At 42.5% G+C, this 17,672-nt stretch overlaps 1 protein-coding gene across 2 annotated transcripts in view; it reads right to left on the bottom strand.

Moving 5' to 3' along the window:
- Window positions 1-12,405: 12,405 nt before the first annotated feature.
- The window catches only part of Pgm2 (phosphoglucomutase 2), a 30,580-nt gene continuing 25,313 nt past the window's right edge, over window positions 12,406-17,672 (bottom strand). For both annotated transcript variants that reach the window (XM_006974593.4, XM_042286015.2), the window contains one exon: window positions 12,406-12,955. In XM_006974593.4, coding sequence (XP_006974655.1) covers window positions 12,853-12,955 — 103 coding nt within the window. In that variant the 3' untranslated portion in view covers window positions 12,406-12,852. The remainder of the gene's footprint in view (window positions 12,956-17,672) is intronic.

Here is a 17,672-nt window from a genome sequence, read left to right as displayed (position 1 = left end):
TGCCCGAGAGTGGTATAGCTGGATCTTGAGGTCAATGGATTCCCATCTTCCTGGGGAACCACCACACCATGCCATGGTGGCTGTACAAGTTTGCATTCTCACCAGCAATGGATGAGTGTTCCCCTTACACTACATCCTTGACATCATGTGCTGTCATTTGTTTTTATTGATCTTGGCCATTCTGATGGGTATAAGATGAAATCTCAAAGAAGTTTTGATTTATATTTCTCTGATGACTAAGGATGATACATACTTGAAAAAAAAAAACAAAAACAGTCAGAGGGAAAGAAGAATCTATAAAGTAAAAATCTATAAAAACCTACAAAGAACTGATGAATCTATTTTATATATAAAAAGAATTTATGAAGGGATTAGTAGCTATTTTTAGTCCTAAACAAAACGGTTCTGAATACAATTAAATAGTGACATCCAACACCAGGGAAAACAAACATCAAGTCAGCACACTTTCCTAACAGAGTAGGATTAACAAATGCAGGTGACTAAAGACATTTTCAGACCAAGATGAGGACACCCTCTGAAGTAAGTGCTTCGGCAAGTGTGCAGTGGTGCATCCCTTGGGCAAGTGTGCAGGGGTGCATCCGTGACAGCAGCTGGACTGACGGTTTGCACAAGCATTCACTTCCCAACATTGTGATTTGCGAGGCACTTTGAAAATGAAGTAGAGTATCATGCAATCACACACAGAGACGTCACAGGACTAAGTGATCGTCTGCACGGCTGCTGTTTGGAAGAACGCAAATGAGAAAGAGCCATAGCACTCGTCTGCAAGGGAATTTATTTGAGCTGTGGTACAAAGTGAACATAGTTCTGTAGGAGGCCGATTTTTTTCCACCATTAACAACTGTAGAACCTCAGCGCATCGTAGCAATGAACATGGATTGCTCAATAACCTCATCTCAGGGAAGGAGCCAGTGAATAAGCAGGGACATGAAACATGATTTCACAATTGCGTAGTAAAACAGGCGCAGTGGAGAATGGGAAAAGACTTCTACCATTTGTACAAAGACAAATCAAGACCAAAGGATTCATCACCTAATTGCTGTATATCCATCCTTGAGGCTGGTGAAGATGGCTCCATTCATTCATGGGCTGGGGATAAGGGTAAAGATATTTTGCTGTATGCCTTCCATATCCTTTGAGTTGTGTGTCATTTGAATAAATTGCATAAGATAAACATTAAAACAAGGTACGTGTTGTTTAGGTGGAGGCTAGAGATACTAACTTTGCAGTGATTATGCAAGAATAGATGTTAAGATTTAAAGAGGTTTTAGGCTGATAACCCAATCTGGAGAGTGTTTGCCTTGCAAACATAAAGACCTGAGTTTGATTCTTCAAAACCCATATAAAAAACTGGCCAGTGCTTGTAACCCCAGCTAAGGATGTGTGGGCAGAAACAGGCAGACCCCTCAAGGGCTCATCATCCCAGCTTACCAGATAAACTCCAGGCCAATAAGAGACTCTTGTCTCAAAAACAAGGTGGAATACACCTGAAGATTGACAGCTGAGATTATCCTCTATACATGTACACACATGCATGCATGCAGGTAATCCTGCACAAACACTCACAGAGACAAAAGACTTAACAAGCATGTACTAAAGAATTGAACTTCCATATGCAATTAAAATGGTTCAGGACACTAGGATGGATTAAAAAAACATTCTCTTGAGCATCTGTCTATATAGGTATATACATTTTATAATTACATTTGGGGTGCGGTATGTCCCCTGCAGGTTTATGTGTTTGAATACCTGATTCCAAGCTGATGGCACTGTTTTGGGAGTCTGTGGAGCCTTTGCTACATATGGCCTGAGGGGTTTGCTAGAAGGAGGCCACCTTCAAGGGTGATAGCCCAGCCCCGAATCTGGCCCAGCTCTCTCCCTTTGCTGATCTGACAGCATGTGATCTACAACCACAAGTTTCATGTGTTGCCCCAACTGCCAAGTCCTCCCCACCATGATGGACCAGGCCCTCTGTGAGCCAAAACAAACCACTCCTCCCTTAAGTGGCTTAACTAATATGAAAAGCTTAATATTAGTAGGCTTAATAGTAATATTAATAGGCTTAACCTATTAAAAAACATGTCTATTTTCTTTTGTATGAACTATATTTCTATATAATTAGCTCCCTTTTCTATTGTACTGTTAATTTTTATGTATTTTTATTTTATGCATATGGATGTATTTCCTGGATGTATATCTGCATACCATGTGCGTGCCTGGTTGTTCACAGAGCCCAGAAGAGGGCATCAGAGCCCCTGGAATTAGTTGTAAATTGCTATGTGGGTGCTGGGATCAAACTCAGGTCTTCGGGAAGGGCTGTCATTGCCCTTAACCACTGAGCCATCTCTTTATCCCCATATCGTTATTTTTTATCATTATATATAGGAGATCATTTTTACACTAGGGTGGTAAGTGTTTGCCCATGACACAAGTTGCAGATACTTTTCTCTAGTTTGCTGCAGAAGATTTTATAGAAGATAGGCACATTTTTCAATTATTTTTGCTATATGAGACCTTTCCCACTCCAAGACTACATAAGAATTACAATACACTTTCTCCTAGTGCTTCCTGGAGAGCCTGTAGGAATATAATTATCCCAGGCATGTGTTCAGGAATAATAATAATGGCAGATCCATATGCCAGCCAGCAAGCCTAATGTGAGTTCTACAAGAGGCATTGTATTTCCACAGAAAATCTAATTTCCCCTTAATCATTACTTAGTATCCTATATAGTCAGTGCAATGTAAAAATGTCCTTAATGATGATTTTGAAAATTGTATCTCATATCCCACTACAGAGGAGGACACTGGTACACATTGGTAGTGGAGTTACGACTGAAATCCAGAACGTCTGAGTGTAGCAGCCTCAACCTTGGCTTCTACAGCTGTGGTTAGTACAACCTACAACTAGTGTCTATTTTTTTTTCCAGCTTTAGTAAGTGTGTTAGTCAGGGTTCTTAGAGTAACAGAATTTGTAGAAGTCTCAGCTGGTCTGCAGTATACGCTGGAATCCCAGAGCAGTAGGCTCTAGTCCAGTGAAGGAACGGACTTGCTAACAAGGTGAGGGCAAGCAGGCAAAAGAGCAAAAGCTTCCTTCTCCTACGACCTTACCTATACAGGCTTCCATCAGAAGGTGTGGCCCAGATTAGAGGCAGGTCTTCCCACCTCAAAAGATCTGGATTAAAGGTGTGTCTTCCTACCAGATTAGATCCAGATTAGAAGTGGATCTTCTCACTTCAAACTAAGCAAAAATCCCTCACAGGTGCACCCCATTTTTGGTTTTAGTTAATTCCAGATGCAGTCAAGTTGACAACCAAGAATAGCCATCACATTAAGATAATCCACAAATACAATTTCATAAATTTAAATGTCAAAACTTTAAAAGTTGTCCCTGGCATACCTTTAATTCTGTACTAGGATGGCAGAGGTAACTGGATCTCTCTGAGTTCGAGGCTGGCCTGATCTACATAGTGAGTTCCAGGCCAGCCAGAGCTACATAGTGAGAGACGTTGTCTTAAACCATATCTATACCACTCAGAAAACTGTATAATTTCCAATGGGATGATTTGACACATGTAAGTATTACAAAGTGATCATCATAATCATCAAGTTTGTTTGCTATCTATCAAGTTACCTGGTCACCATTCTTGAAATGAGGTGGTAAAATAAATACAAGGTCTATTTTTTTTTAGTAATGTTCAATTTTATAAAAAAAAAAAAAAACAGGGTTATTAAGTGTAGCCTCTATGAAAGTTTATACTCTTGAACATCTTCATAATTCTCCCACTCCCAACCTTTTATATAAGTTTGATACTTTTTCACCCATGTAGTATATATTTTTTTGGTCAGCATCTGCTTGGTATCGCTTAGCATAACGACCACTCTAGGCTCATCTCTGCTCTCACACACGGTAGGATTTCCTTCTTCTCGAAGCTGAGTAGCGCGTCACAGGATTATACCAGTCCATCCCAGTTTCTGTGTCCGCTCACCTGCCTCTGGTGCTTCGGCTGCTTCTCTGTCTTGGTTATCATTTCTTTGCTCTTCTTTGTGGTCCTGGAGATGGAACTCAGGTCCTGAAGCCTGAGCGACAGCTGCTCTTCGGTTGAGTTCCATCCTCCACTCTGCCTTGGCTGTCATGAGCGTGTGCCAGCAAACATGGGGGAGCGAGCTTGGGTGGTGGTGGCGCATGCCTTTCATCCCAGCACTCGGGAGGCAGAGGCAGGTGGGTCTCCGTGAGTTCGAAGCCAGCCTGGGCTACAGAGTGAGCGAGTTCCAGGACAGCCAGGGCTACACAGAGAAACCCTGTCTCTTGAAAAACCCAAAATTCATAAATAAATAAACATGGGGGTGCAGATCCTGATTTTCTTTCTTTCAGCTCTGCATCCAGAGGCAGCATCGCCGGATCACAAGGTCAGTCTGTGTTTAGAGAAATCCCCGTACAGTTTTCTATCATGGCTATGCTAGCTTACGTTCCCACCAGCAATGAGTCAGATTCTCTTCTCTCCTTGCCCTCCCCAATCCTTTCTTTGCTCTTTTATCATCATCATCATCATCATCATCATCATCGTTTGATTTATTTCCATTTTAAAGCATGTGTTTGTGTTGGTCAGGCTTATGGGCAACCTCTGAAGCCTGAGGTGGCAGGTCCCCCGCTGCTGGAGTTACAGGTAGTTGTGAGCCCCCTGATATGGGGGCTGAGATTTGAACTTGGGTCCTTCTGGAAGAGAAATCCACGTTTCTTAACTCCTGTGCCATTTTTCCAGCCCCTTAATATTGTTTTTAACTTTAGGTATGTTTTGTCTGCATATATGTCTGGGTACCACACATATATGCCTGGTGTCTGAGCAGGCCAGAGGGGGCCATTGACGGCCTGGGAGTGCAGTTACAGACAGTTGTGAGATGCTGTGTAGGTACTGGGAATGAAACCTCTGGAGGAGCTGGGAGTGCTCTTAACCACTGAGCCATCTCTCTAGTTCCTCTCTTATCTTTTTTACAATCACTATTCGAACAGGTGCCAGGGATATATTGTGGTTTTGTTTTGCATTTCCCTGATAATTTATGAGTCTGAATATTCTCTCTCTCTCTCTCTCTCTCTCTCTCTCTCTCTCTCTCTCTCTCTCTCTCTCTCTCTCTCTCTCTCCCCATTTGCATGTCTTTGGAAAAACATCTATTCAGTCAGAATTAAAAACCTGATTTCTTTTATTTTTCCCTTTTAGTTGAGTTATATAAGTCCCTTATATTTTGCCCATTAACCCCTTTATAGATACAAGTTTACTAGGATTAGAAATGCTATTAACTTTTTCAAAGATGACAGTACTGAGAATCAGAGCAGCAACACCTCACCCCATGCCCTGCCCCAAAAGCTGTACCCACCAAGCGAGTGTGCTATGAAACAGTTGACGGATGGCATCTGTCCCTTTGTCTAATGACGGTGATACTTAATGCTGAACATTTACCAAGTGTTTCCACCTACGTCTCTCCTGCCAGCTGCCTTTGTTTCTCTTCCTGTTGCTGTGATGAAGTCCTCTAAAACAAGCAACTGAGAGAAGAAAGGATTCACTCTGGCTCACGGTTTAAGGGTACAATCCATCATGGTGAGGAGGTCAAGGCAGCAAGAACTTGAAGCAGCTGGTCATATTTCATGCACAGTCAGGAACAGAGAGGTGTAAATGCTGCTCAGCTCCCCTTCTCTATTTTACACTCCAGGATCCCAGCCAGGGGAATGGCACCACCTCTAGTGGATCTTCCTCACTTAACTAAGGCAACAAAGTTAATCCTCCAAAAGCAAGCCTACAGGTCCACCTACCAGGTAGTTTAAATTTTATTTATGTATTATTTTGTGGTGATATTTTATTTGTGCTCTAATAAATAAAGCTTGCTTGGGAATCAGAGGAAAAAGCCAGCCACTATATTAAACATAGAAGTCAGGCAGTGGTAGCACATGCCTTTAATCCTAGCTTTCGGGAGGCAGAGATTCATCGGAATCTCTGTGAGTTCAAGGTCACACTGGGAACCGAGTCAGGCACACACCTTCAATCCCAGCAGTAGTTAACCATAGAGGTCTGGCGGTCTGTACAGACAGACAGGGAGTGATAGAGCTGGGAGGAAAGAGGAAGTGATGTAGCTGGGCAGAGAGAGGAAGTAAGATGGCAGGGCACAGAAAGGTATATAGGCATGAGTACACAGGAAGTAGCTCTCTCTTGGGCTGAGGATTTCCTAGCAGTAAGAACTTGTGGCTGGCTTGTTCTGTTTCTCTGATCTTCTCTGATCTCTCAGCTTTCACCCCAATATCTGGCTCCAGGTTTCTTTTCTTTTTTAATTAATAAGACCATTTAGCAATTTGTGTTACATTTGGCATAAGACTCATGCTACATTATTTTTATGTGTTTGGGTGTTTTAGCAGCATGAATGCTTGTGCACCACGTGCCTGAAGAAGAGAGAGCATTGCATCTCTGGACTGGAGTTACAGACAGCTGTGAGCTGCCATGTGGATACTGAGAATCGAACCCCAGGTCCTCTGGAAGAGCAGCCAGTGCTCTTAACTGCTGAGTCAATGCTCCAGTCTTTCCAGATGATTCTAGAGCTCATCAAGTTGACAACGGAGATTAATCATCATATCGTCCTTTTACCCATGAGGTATTATAGATAAATGAAAATAAAAAGGGAAAGTTTACTTACATACATTAGTCTGTGTGGTATTATATTAGTAAGAGATTGGAAGCAACTGGAATGGGTCTTTTATCTATGGAAGGTGAAAGCCGCTACATAACGGGTTGTACAGTGTGCTGCCATTTCTGAGCAAATGCATAGCATTGCAATGCCCTCATCCCTTTGCATATTTTATATTCATTTAGTGTCATATGCCATAGTTTTCATTACTGGGACAACCAAGATTTTTCCCAAATAAGATGTAAATGTTGTCCATGAGTTCAGCAAGCCAGCTTCATCCACAAGGTCAACACATACATACCCATACGTGCATATAGCACACAAACACACACGCACACACTTATGTACAAAAGTGAGACAAACCCATATTTACTTAAATCTCTTGGTGCCTTATCAACAAAAACTGGGGGCACAGCTGTGGGTTTCACAGAGGCCCAACCCTCTGAAGGAAGGGTGACTTCTGGTTCCACCACTCAAGCCTCTGCCAAAGCTTTCTGTTGGATTCTCGGATCTTGTTCATACATTTCTTTTGCTGATCCTCACAACAGCAAACACATCCAGTTTTGTTCTCGGACACTTATGTAATCAGTTGAAAGGCATCTCTAAGAACCTAGGAGGGTATGGGGGCTGGAGAGACGGCTTACGGCAAGGGGGTTCGATTTCCAGCTGACAACATCTCTATCTCCAGTTCCAGGGAGAATCCAATGCCCCCTTCTGGCCTCCACAGGTAATGCACACATGTGGTTCACAGATATACAGGCAGGTAAAACACCCATGCATACAAAAGTGGATAAATCTTAACAACAAAACAAAACAGAACAACAAGAACAAAAAAAAAAAAACCCTAGGGGAGTGGCAAATCATCTTCTTTGAAGAACTGAAACCCAGCAGAGATTTCTAAATACACTCCACCAGAGTAGATGTAAATGACTAAGCCTGTATGACACAGTCCATTGGCTCTTTCTGCTCCTTCTACAGGAAGCCTGCTTCCATCAGCTTACATGCAATAGAAGTCTGTCTATTATATCCACATATAATAGACATATTATATATGTGTCATATAGCACTGGACATGTTGATTCATTCCCGTGTGTGTGTGTGTGTGTGTGTGTGTGTGTGTGTGTGTGTGTGTGTTATTTGTATGCATGTGTGCAGGTATATGGGTACATGAGTGCCCATAGAAGCTAGAGGTTGATATCAATTTTCTTCCTCAATCACTCTCTATCTTATTTTGGGGGACCAGGTATCTTACTGAACCCAGAGCTCACCAATTTGGATGGACTGGCTGTACACTGAGCGCTCAGATTCTCCTATTTCTACCCACTAACACTGGGATTACAGACACACAGGATCACGCCTGGCTTTTGTGTGGGTGCTGGGGATCTGAACGTAGGTCCTCATACCTGGACAGCAAATGTTTTACCCAGAGCTCTCTGCCCTGCCCATCATCCTTTCTCTTTAACTGAATCCTGTTGCCATTTACCTGGTTATCTTTTTTTTTTTTTAAGTTTATTCATTATTACTGTTGTGTGTTTGCATGAGTGATGTGGGGGTACACAAGCCACAGCGTGCGTGTAGAGGTCAGAGGACAACGTTGTACAGTCAGTTCTCTCCTTCCGCCTTTGTGTGGTTTGGGGGGGAATCAAATTCAGGGTAACAGGCTTGTGGGGCTAGTGCTTTTCCAGACTGAGCCGTCACAATGGCCCAGGCCGTGTGACTATAAAACAACTAGAGATGGTATGAGCCTCTCTCACCCTCCAGCCCCTCACATCCCCATCGAGCATCCTTGCCAGAAAGTCAGATCGGGATTCCCACTCCCGTTTCTCAATCTGACCGTACCGGCTAACAGGAAATATGGAGCACAGAGGAACCAGCTAAACACACCATAAGCAAGCAGCGAGTGGAATCCAAACAGTGGGCTTGAAGCAGAGATTTACAAGAATAAAATGTAAAAAGGATGAAGACTTTCTATACTGAATGAGCTTTAGGAAGCTGCTCACTCAAGTGCGGTGAGTGGACGGTGCCTGAACCCTGATTCATCAGTCAGACAGACAGGAAACCCCACCCTGACTGGGTCATTTTGCTGATATTAGGAAGTGTCTTAGTTTGGGATCCTGTTTCTGTGAAGAGACACCATGACCACGGCAACCCTTATAAAGGAAAACATTTAACTAGGGCTGGCTCACAGTTCAGAGGTTCAGTCCATTATCGTCTTGGCAGGAGACATGGCGACATGCAGGCAGACATGGTGCTGGAGAAGGAGCTGAGAGTTCTACATCTTGATCCTCAGGCAGCAGAAGGAGACTGTGTACCATACTGGGCATAGCTTGAGCATAGGAAACCTCAAAGCCCACCCCCACAGTGACACACTTCCTCCAACAAGGCCACATCTCCTAACAGTGCCACTCCCTATGGCCAGGCATTCAAACACATGAGTCTATGGGGACCATTCCTATTCAAACCACCACAAGAAGTATCAGCATTTCTAGGTGTGACAATGATTTGTGTGTGTGTATGTGTGTGTGTGTGTGTGTGTGTGTGTGTGTGTGTGTGTGTGTGTGTAAGAGTGCACACGCACAAGTCCTTGTCTGTTACAGACTCACACTGAAGTATTTAGAGGTACAATGACAGGTCTGGGACTTGCTTCCGAAATGTCCTGTGGTAAAATGGGGAACAAGGGAACAGCAGAGGTCACAAGACTGGCCATGAACTGAGGTATGCCTATTGCCAGGGGATGGATGCTGTTATTTTAGCTTTAAATTCTCCGTAGTATAGATCTATAAAGTGCGTTCTTGCAGGAAGAAAGACGGGTGGAGGGGAGACCCAAATCACTGATGGTTCGGGTCAGGGGTCCGTGCCTAGAGTAAGTTGGAAGGGCAGGGCAGCGGGGAGCTGCGTGGGGAAAACTAATGTGTGGCCAGGACATGCTTGTTTCAGTTTGACGTCTAGTGGAAAGTCCATTAAGAAACCGCTGACACCAATATCAGGACTCGGTAGGGGAGTTTGGAAACCCAGAGCATTTATAGCCAGAGGACAGAGAGCAGCCAAGGGTCAGAAAGGGAAATAGAGGAAACCATCGGAGCCCCGAGCCCAGAGACTAACCTCAGCTTGTGGCCACATTTGACTGTTGTTACGTTAAAGCCAGGAATCCATATTAGAGATGCCTCTATGTATCACTTATGCCAAGTAGGGTTTTTTTTTCTAGATTGTTCCTCTTTCCTTGAAGGTGGACAGTGTACAGACAGCGAATTGAAAGACAATCAGGCTTGTCCATCTCTGTAACTTGCAGCCTTCACTTCCCTTGGAAATTGCACAACGCGGTGTTGAAATGGTTTCAACAGCTGGTAGACCTTCACAGCTGGCTTTGCCGTTGGGTGCCCAGCTCCATTCTGCAGCGGGACTTGGCCGGATGCTAAGGAGGCTTCACTGGCCCCACATGAGAGATCCAGGCAGCTTTGCTTCGCTGACTCTGTCCTCCAACCTCTGGACCATGCCTGGACCATGTTGGAGGTCTCTCGTGCCTCCAGTTTGTCTGTTTGATTTTGTTTTTCATCTATGGATTGATATGGACGGTCATCATGCATTGCGTCCATGGAGAAGTCTGTAGACATGATGCCATTTCCAACCTTGATTCTCACCTGCTGTGGTGAGAATACTTTGGGTTGTCAACTTGACTACATCTGTAATCAACTAAAAACCCAAGCATCTGGGCACACTCGTGGCGGAATTTTAGTTAACTGGATCATTTGACGTGGGAAGACCCACCTTCAATCCAGATCACTTGAGGTGGGAAGACCCACCCTAAATCTGGGCCACACCTTCCCATGGCAGCCTGTATAGATGAGGAAGAAAGAATGCTTTCCTCTTTACCTGCTTGCCTTCATTCTCACTGGCAAATAGAGTCATATTCAAAATGGGGTCTTACCTGCAACAAGGGAGTGACCTGAGACCACATAGTAAAATTTCTTCCTCCTCCTCCTCTTCCTTCTCTCTGTCTCTCTCTCTCTCACACACACACACACCAGTGTAATAAAAATTTAAAAACAGCAAACTTATCTTTTGTATTCATAGATTACATTAGGTTCACTCTTGATGTGGTACAGTCTGTGGTTTGGACAAATACATGACATGTGTCTATCATAATAGAATCCAAACAAAAGACTTTCACTGTCCTAAAGCCCTTTCTCTGGCCTGCCTATTCATCCCTCCCCCCTTGACAATGCCTAGCAACCACTGATCTGTACAGTGTGGGTGCTAAGGACTGTACGCTCATTCGTCATAATGCACACACGCTCTAGGGGAAGGTTTTACGTGTGGAGGTAGGTGTACACAGGGGCAAGGAGTCTAGACATGTATGCTCTCCTTAATTTTACTGTGAATGAGAACTGCCCTAAAAGGTACCCCCCCCGCCCTGCCCCCCCCCAAAAAAAAAAACCAATTTCAACACATACTTAGTTATCTTAGTCAGGGTTTCTATTCCTGTAAAGAGACATCATGACCATGGCAACTCTTGTAAGGAAAACATTTATGAGGTTGCTGGATTATATCAGAGGTTCAGTCCATCATCATGGTAGGGAGCATGGCAGTGTGCAGGCAGATATGGTGCTGGAGAAGGAGCTGAGAGTCCTACATCTTGCGGGCAACAGGAAATGGTCTGAAACACTGGGCCATATCTTGAGCAAAAGAGACCTCAAAGCCTGCCCCCACAGTGACACACTTAACACCTCCAACAAGGCCAAACCTACTCCAACAAAGCCACACCTCCTAATAGTGCCACTCCCTTTGGGGGCCATTTTCTTTCAAACCACCCCAACAGTGTCAATGCAAAGTAGCTTGCACCTCAAGTGGGGTAACAGGATCTGATGAGTGACCATGGCTCAGGAACACCATGGTTCATGTTCCACCAATACCATGTTCCAACATGGAACTGGTTACATGAGCTTTCATTCATGACAGGTGAAAGTCATGAGTGTAGGCATTCACCAAATGCACTGGTGGGGACCACAGGACAATCTATGCCATAGGTCTGGGTGCTAGCTGATGATGATGTGCTTAGCTTTGAATTGGTAGAATTTGGGTACCTGCTAAGAAGACATTCAGAAGTGTACCCTGAAAGTCAAAAGGATGTAAGGGCGGGCCACGGCTTGGGAGGCAGAGGCAGGTGGCTCTCTTGGAGAGTTGGAGGGCAGTTTTGTTCACATAGCTTGTTCCAGAACAGCCAGGGCTACACAGTGAGACCCTGTTGCAACCTCCCCACCACTCCACACAAAACAAAAGGATGTGAAGGGCTATTGAACGGACTAAAGGTAAATCAAGATAATTTGGTACTGTATTTATAAAATTCTGACTCTCCACAAACAAGATTCGAATCAGTTATTCAGTCTAGTAGAATTTCCAACATAGGTGGGTTCATTTTCTTCGGAGAATTTAAATTTACAGTGGCTAGGCTGATTTTTTTTTCTTAGCACCTGTACAATATTACTAAAACTTAAAAATCTTAGGTTTAAAAAAAGCCTTATTAGCTCATTTGTTTGTTTATTTTACTTTATAAGTAACTGACAGAAACATAGGTATAAATGTTGTTATAAAGCTATCTTAGACACAACACCCTGGAACTTAGGACCTATATTGTTTTTCTCCCTATTTCAATTATACATAGAAAGAATCACACAGAAGACATGTGTATGCAAATGAAGGCATATTATTTACAATCTACTTTTTGAATTAAAAAAAAATCTTTATTTAAAAAATTCAGATAATGCCCAGACTTAACATTTTCATAGAGATGTTGGTTTGTTGGGTTTGGTCATGTTTTCTTTATTCACTTTTTGGGCCAAAAATATAAAACCCAAGGAAGGTAGAGCTGTTGAAAATATGCAAATACTTGTGGTGATTATCCAAAACACTTGGTCCTCAAGAATGTTGTTTTAAAAATCAAGTTCAGCCTGGCATGGTGGTGCACGTGTTAATTCCAGCACTCTGGAGGCAGAGGCAAGCGGATCTCTGAGCTTTCCAGGCCAGACTGACTCACTACAGAGTGAGCTCCAGGACAGCCAGGGCTGTTACACAGAAAAACCCTGTCTCAAAAACCCAAACCCAAACCCAAAAGATTAAAGTTCAGTTTAATTGAGGTAAATGTAGTCATGGCCAATGCTAGAATGCTTTATTCTGCTCTTGGCTGCAGGTTATACTTTTGTGGCTGGAAAAAATGTTCTTCAATGGCGCCGACTAGCTCATCTAGCTCCTTTTTCAGCTGCTCCAGATCACTGAAAAATATAAGGGGAGGGAGGAGAATTCATATTAATGGATTATTCCAAAGCAAAACAAGTACACGTATTTGATATTTTTTGAGACAGTCTCAGTAGGTAACTATGCATACCAGGCGGGCCTCAAACTCACAGAGACCCAGCTGCTTCTGCCTCCCAAAGGAATGCATTAGCATGCTCAGCCTTGGTTTGGTTTTGAGACAGGCTCTTATTATGTATCCCGGGCTGTCTTTGGAATCACAACAATCCTCCGACCTCAGCCTCCTGAGTGCTGGGATTAGGGATTGCAAGTATGAGCCGCTACTCCCAGCTTCAAAGCAAAATTAAAATCTTAAAACATGTATAAGTGTATTTTAAAGATTTCATTTTTAATTACGTGCAAGTGTACATGTAAACGCAGTTGCCTGTGGAGCTGGAGTTACATGTGGTTGGGAGTTATCCAACCCTGGTGTTAGGAAAAGAATTAGGATCCTCTGAAAGAGTCTCTCTAGCTCCTTCAAACTGCATTTTCAAATGCTCCCTTCATGGACCTCGTGAGACAGAAACTAAACTTGAAGAGGTGGAATTCAGAAAAGAACAGAACTCCATGAACTTTTGCGTGGGAACACATTTGTTGACTTAGGGAGGAAAAAAAGTCCCAGGAGGCAATATGTATTCTTTTCCCTAAAGGTTTTCCAAACCAAGATCTTTACAATAAACAGAATTACTCTTTGCTCTTCTGCTAAGAATTTGAAGAACCACAATTTTAGCCCTGGCATCCCCAGGGATCTCCACTGTCTGTATCTAATAACACAGAGAAAGCAGTCCTGATTTCTTTCCCTCCTGCTTCAATCCCGCTCAACTCTGACCACATCTCTGTGAAGTCCTCAGTCTGCCTGGCAAGCTGTTCCCGATGCTGTTTGTCCTCGGGTCACAGAAGTCAAGTTGTCTTCTCAGGAAGGGCCCAGACAGAAGCCTCTTCATGGAGCAAGAAACATTAACTACACATCTATCTTTCTTTCTTTCTTTCTTTCTTTCTTTCTTTCTTTCTTTCTTTCTTTCTTTCTTTCTTTCTTTCTTTCTTTCTTTCTTTCTTTCTTTCTTTCTTCTCTCTCTCTCTCTCTCTCTCTCTCTCTCTCTCTCTCTCTCTCTCCCTCCCTCCCTCCCTCCCTCCCTCCCTCCCTCCCTCCCTCCCTCCCTCTCTCTCTCTTTTTTGTTTTTTTGTTTTTTTTTTCAAGACAAGGTTTCTCTGTGTAGTTTTGGTGCCTGCCCTGGATCTTGCTTTGTAGACCGGGCTGGCCTCGAACTCACAGAGATCCACCTGGCTCTGCCTCCTGAGTGCTGGGATTAAAGTCGTGTGCCACCACCGCCCAGCCAACTACATGTCTTTCAATCAAATACTTTAAAACTTGTGTTTAACAAGGAATTCAAATCTTTACAGACAGACAAATACACACACACACACACACACACACACACACACACACACACACACACACACACCTTGGAAAACCTTTCTGCAAATATCTTAATGCCTTACCCTATGCAGTAAAACCCTTGTTTACACAAAGTCCTACAGCATTCCCTGCTTAAGTGAATTAAGCAGCTAACTCTTCCCCTTCCCTTATCTCCTTTGTGCCCATTCTTTTAAAACTAGCCAGACTCCAGCCTAGGGGGAGAAGACAGTCACACTTCCAGTCTCCCTATGCTTGCTCTTCTGAGTTCACCCTCATGATCAAGGGTCAAATTTGCCCTGCAGTTGCTTCAGTTGGGGTGGTGGTCTTTTTCTTTTTCTTTCTAACAGGTAGGAAATGGGAGCCATGGTGTTGAATGTTTATTGCTCTATCACCACAACCAAAACAAAACAAAATAACAAAAACCAACCAAACAAAAAAACACAGCTAAAAGATAAACAAAAATCTAGGGGAACTGATCCCTTTAAGAAAGCCAAGTTTTTCAGGCTGGCAAGAGTGCTTAGAGGTTAAGAGCACTGGTTGTTCTTCCAGAGGTTGTGAGTTCAATTCCCAGCAACCACATGGTGGCTTACAACCATCTACAATGAGATCTGGTGCCCCCTTCTGGTGTGTAGGCATACATGCCAGAACACTGTATACATAGTAAATAGATCTTTTTAAAAAAATTTTAAAATTAAAAAAAAAAAGAAAAGAAAAGAAAGAAAGCCGAGTTTTCAAGCATGTAGGAAGCACTTATTTGTATACACCAGGTCCATGAGTGAAAACAATACATAAGCCTAACTCCCAGTGAAACGGATTTCTAGCAGCTTAGACAGTCTTATGTGTGCTACCATACAGTTGGATTTGGAAATTAACCCTTCACACACTTTCTATTACTTCATTCTTGACCACCTGCAACACTTACATGCAGTTTATCCGAAAGGAAATGACAATTCCTGCAATCAGTTAAGATCATTTTGATATTGCAACTGGCAATAATATTAATAAAGGCAACCGATTTCATTGCAGACATTAATTCTGGCTCTATCAATTATGTACCTTTGGGCAAGTGGCTTGGGCTCTCTAAGACCCATATTCTTCATCTGTAAAATTGGAATAAAGACTTTCCCTTCTCAAGAGTGTTATTGTACACAGTGAGATATACTGTATAAAGCAATTAGTCCAGAGCCCAGCCCAAAGATCTCAATAAAAAGAGCTATCATTATAGTTATTTTTATTCCTATTAACAACATGTACAGTAATTATGACTCATACATGCATGTGAATTACACTGGTCTCTTTGTCCTCCACAAATGTGCCTTGAAGAAAATAACTCTCAGGAAGGCAAATATGGTCATAATTAGTTAAAAGCAAAGTGTAAAACTCAAACTCAGTGAATTTGCCAATTACTAACTTCCTTATAAATCTTTTAGTTCCTAAGACACATTTATATATTGATTCCTTCACTTATTGAGTTAATGTTCCCAAGTTGCATGTTTAATGTGTGTGGGGGGCCCTCTTACCACTCCATAGGATTTGGTGATGTAATAATCATTAAAAATACAGTTTGATCTTAATATTACCCATCTTAATCCTAAATGATCCATTTTGACACTTCAAGTGTGACATTGTAGAATAATATTTTATATCTTAAAAACAAGGACACGCTGCCTGGCGATATAAACTTGGGTTAGGAATCCTTATTTCCTAAGTTTAAATTCAGTGGGTCACTTTATGGAAATGGATATTGAAGTGTCTCTCATAGTCAGTCAGTGGCATCTCTCTGTCTCTCTGACCATGCCAAAAAACAATGTAAAATAAATGACAACCGAAGTAATCCGATTTCTCAATGAAATTCTGAATTGGGGAAAAAACAACAACAGCTATTTTGAGGACTTTGGGGCATGTCTGAATTCACGTTGACCAGGCGAGGCTTACAAACCATCCCTGGTTTTTCAAATTTTGGTGCTGCTCTGAAAGGATTATGGAGATGGGACAGCCACTTACAAATAGTTCACTTTAAATCAAGGCAATTAAGATTCAAAAGGACATTTTTTCCTGAGGAATTTAATCCACATCTACAACTTCACCCCACGCCTAAGAACTCCAGCCTGCCTCCCCACCGGCACGTGCACTGTCACGTGACCTCACTCCCACCAACCTCTCTCCCCTTCTACGCAGTCCACTGGCTCTGCTTCTCTGACACAACTGTTTGAAAACAACCAGGAACTAATGGTCTGTTTTTGTGAATAAAGTTTTATTGGGACACAGTATGTCCATTCATTGGTAGATATATGGCTGTTTCTACACTTCAACAGGAGAGCTGAGTAGTTGCAACAGAATCCCAGGGCCTGCAAACACTAAGACATTAGCTCTCTGTCCATACACACTTGCCAACCTGTGGCCTGGGTGAAGAACACGAGGACTCAGTGAATTATCATTTCAGTTGGGAAAAAAATCTCCAAAAAAATAATTTTTAAATAGCAGAACCTAGACTTGAAAGGCCTTTTGATTCTAACCAATTCATAAGTTAGATGATTCTATTAATAAATGAAATGCATGGTATGAAGTCTGTTGATATTTAAGCTTATCTTAGCTGTGTTTTTATTGCTGTTGCATGTTAGTAGGCTGATGTCCCGTTGAGCTGTGACATTATGCCCAACCTAGAACCCAATGTCCCTTTAATAAATCGGAGCCACCTGTCACTGATTTTTAACACAAGGACAGTTTTTAAAAGCTCACCCCAATTTATAAAGGTCTGAAATGAAGTCTATTCTAAAAAGTGACATGAGCCGGGCGGTGGTGGCGCACGCCTTTAATCCCAGCACTCGGGAGGCAGAGGCAGGTGGATCTTTATGAGTTCGAGGCCAGCCTGGGCTACCAAGTGAGTTCAGGAAAGGCGCAAAGCTACACAGAGAAACCCTGTCTCGAAAAACCAAAAAAAAAAAAAAAAGTGACATGATAGTGTGAAAAGCACAGAGTCTGACATGTAAACAGTATTACTGTTATTATAAGGAAAACTACTCTGAAACATTATGTACATTTCACAGGCTATTAAAAGAGAAAAGGGCTTTTGGAAGAATCATGCAACAAAATATGGTAAGTGGGGATGAAATAACAGAGACAACCATGGAAAACCCGCCTCAATATAGTGCAAACAACTCATTACTTAACCATATAAAAACATTGATACTTGAACACTAGGAATGGAATACTGACAACCTAGAATTCTTTAAAAAATGAGCTGCTTTCTGTTTGCCTATAGGTTAAAATTTTGCACAAAA

Source organism: Peromyscus maniculatus, chromosome 10 (genome assembly GCF_049852395.1).
Source record: "Peromyscus maniculatus bairdii isolate BWxNUB_F1_BW_parent chromosome 10, HU_Pman_BW_mat_3.1, whole genome shotgun sequence".
Classification (NCBI taxonomy): domain Eukaryota; kingdom Metazoa; phylum Chordata; class Mammalia; order Rodentia; family Cricetidae; genus Peromyscus; species Peromyscus maniculatus.
The sequence above is the reverse complement of the archived record's forward strand: the minus strand, read 5'-3'. Positions and strand labels throughout refer to the sequence as shown.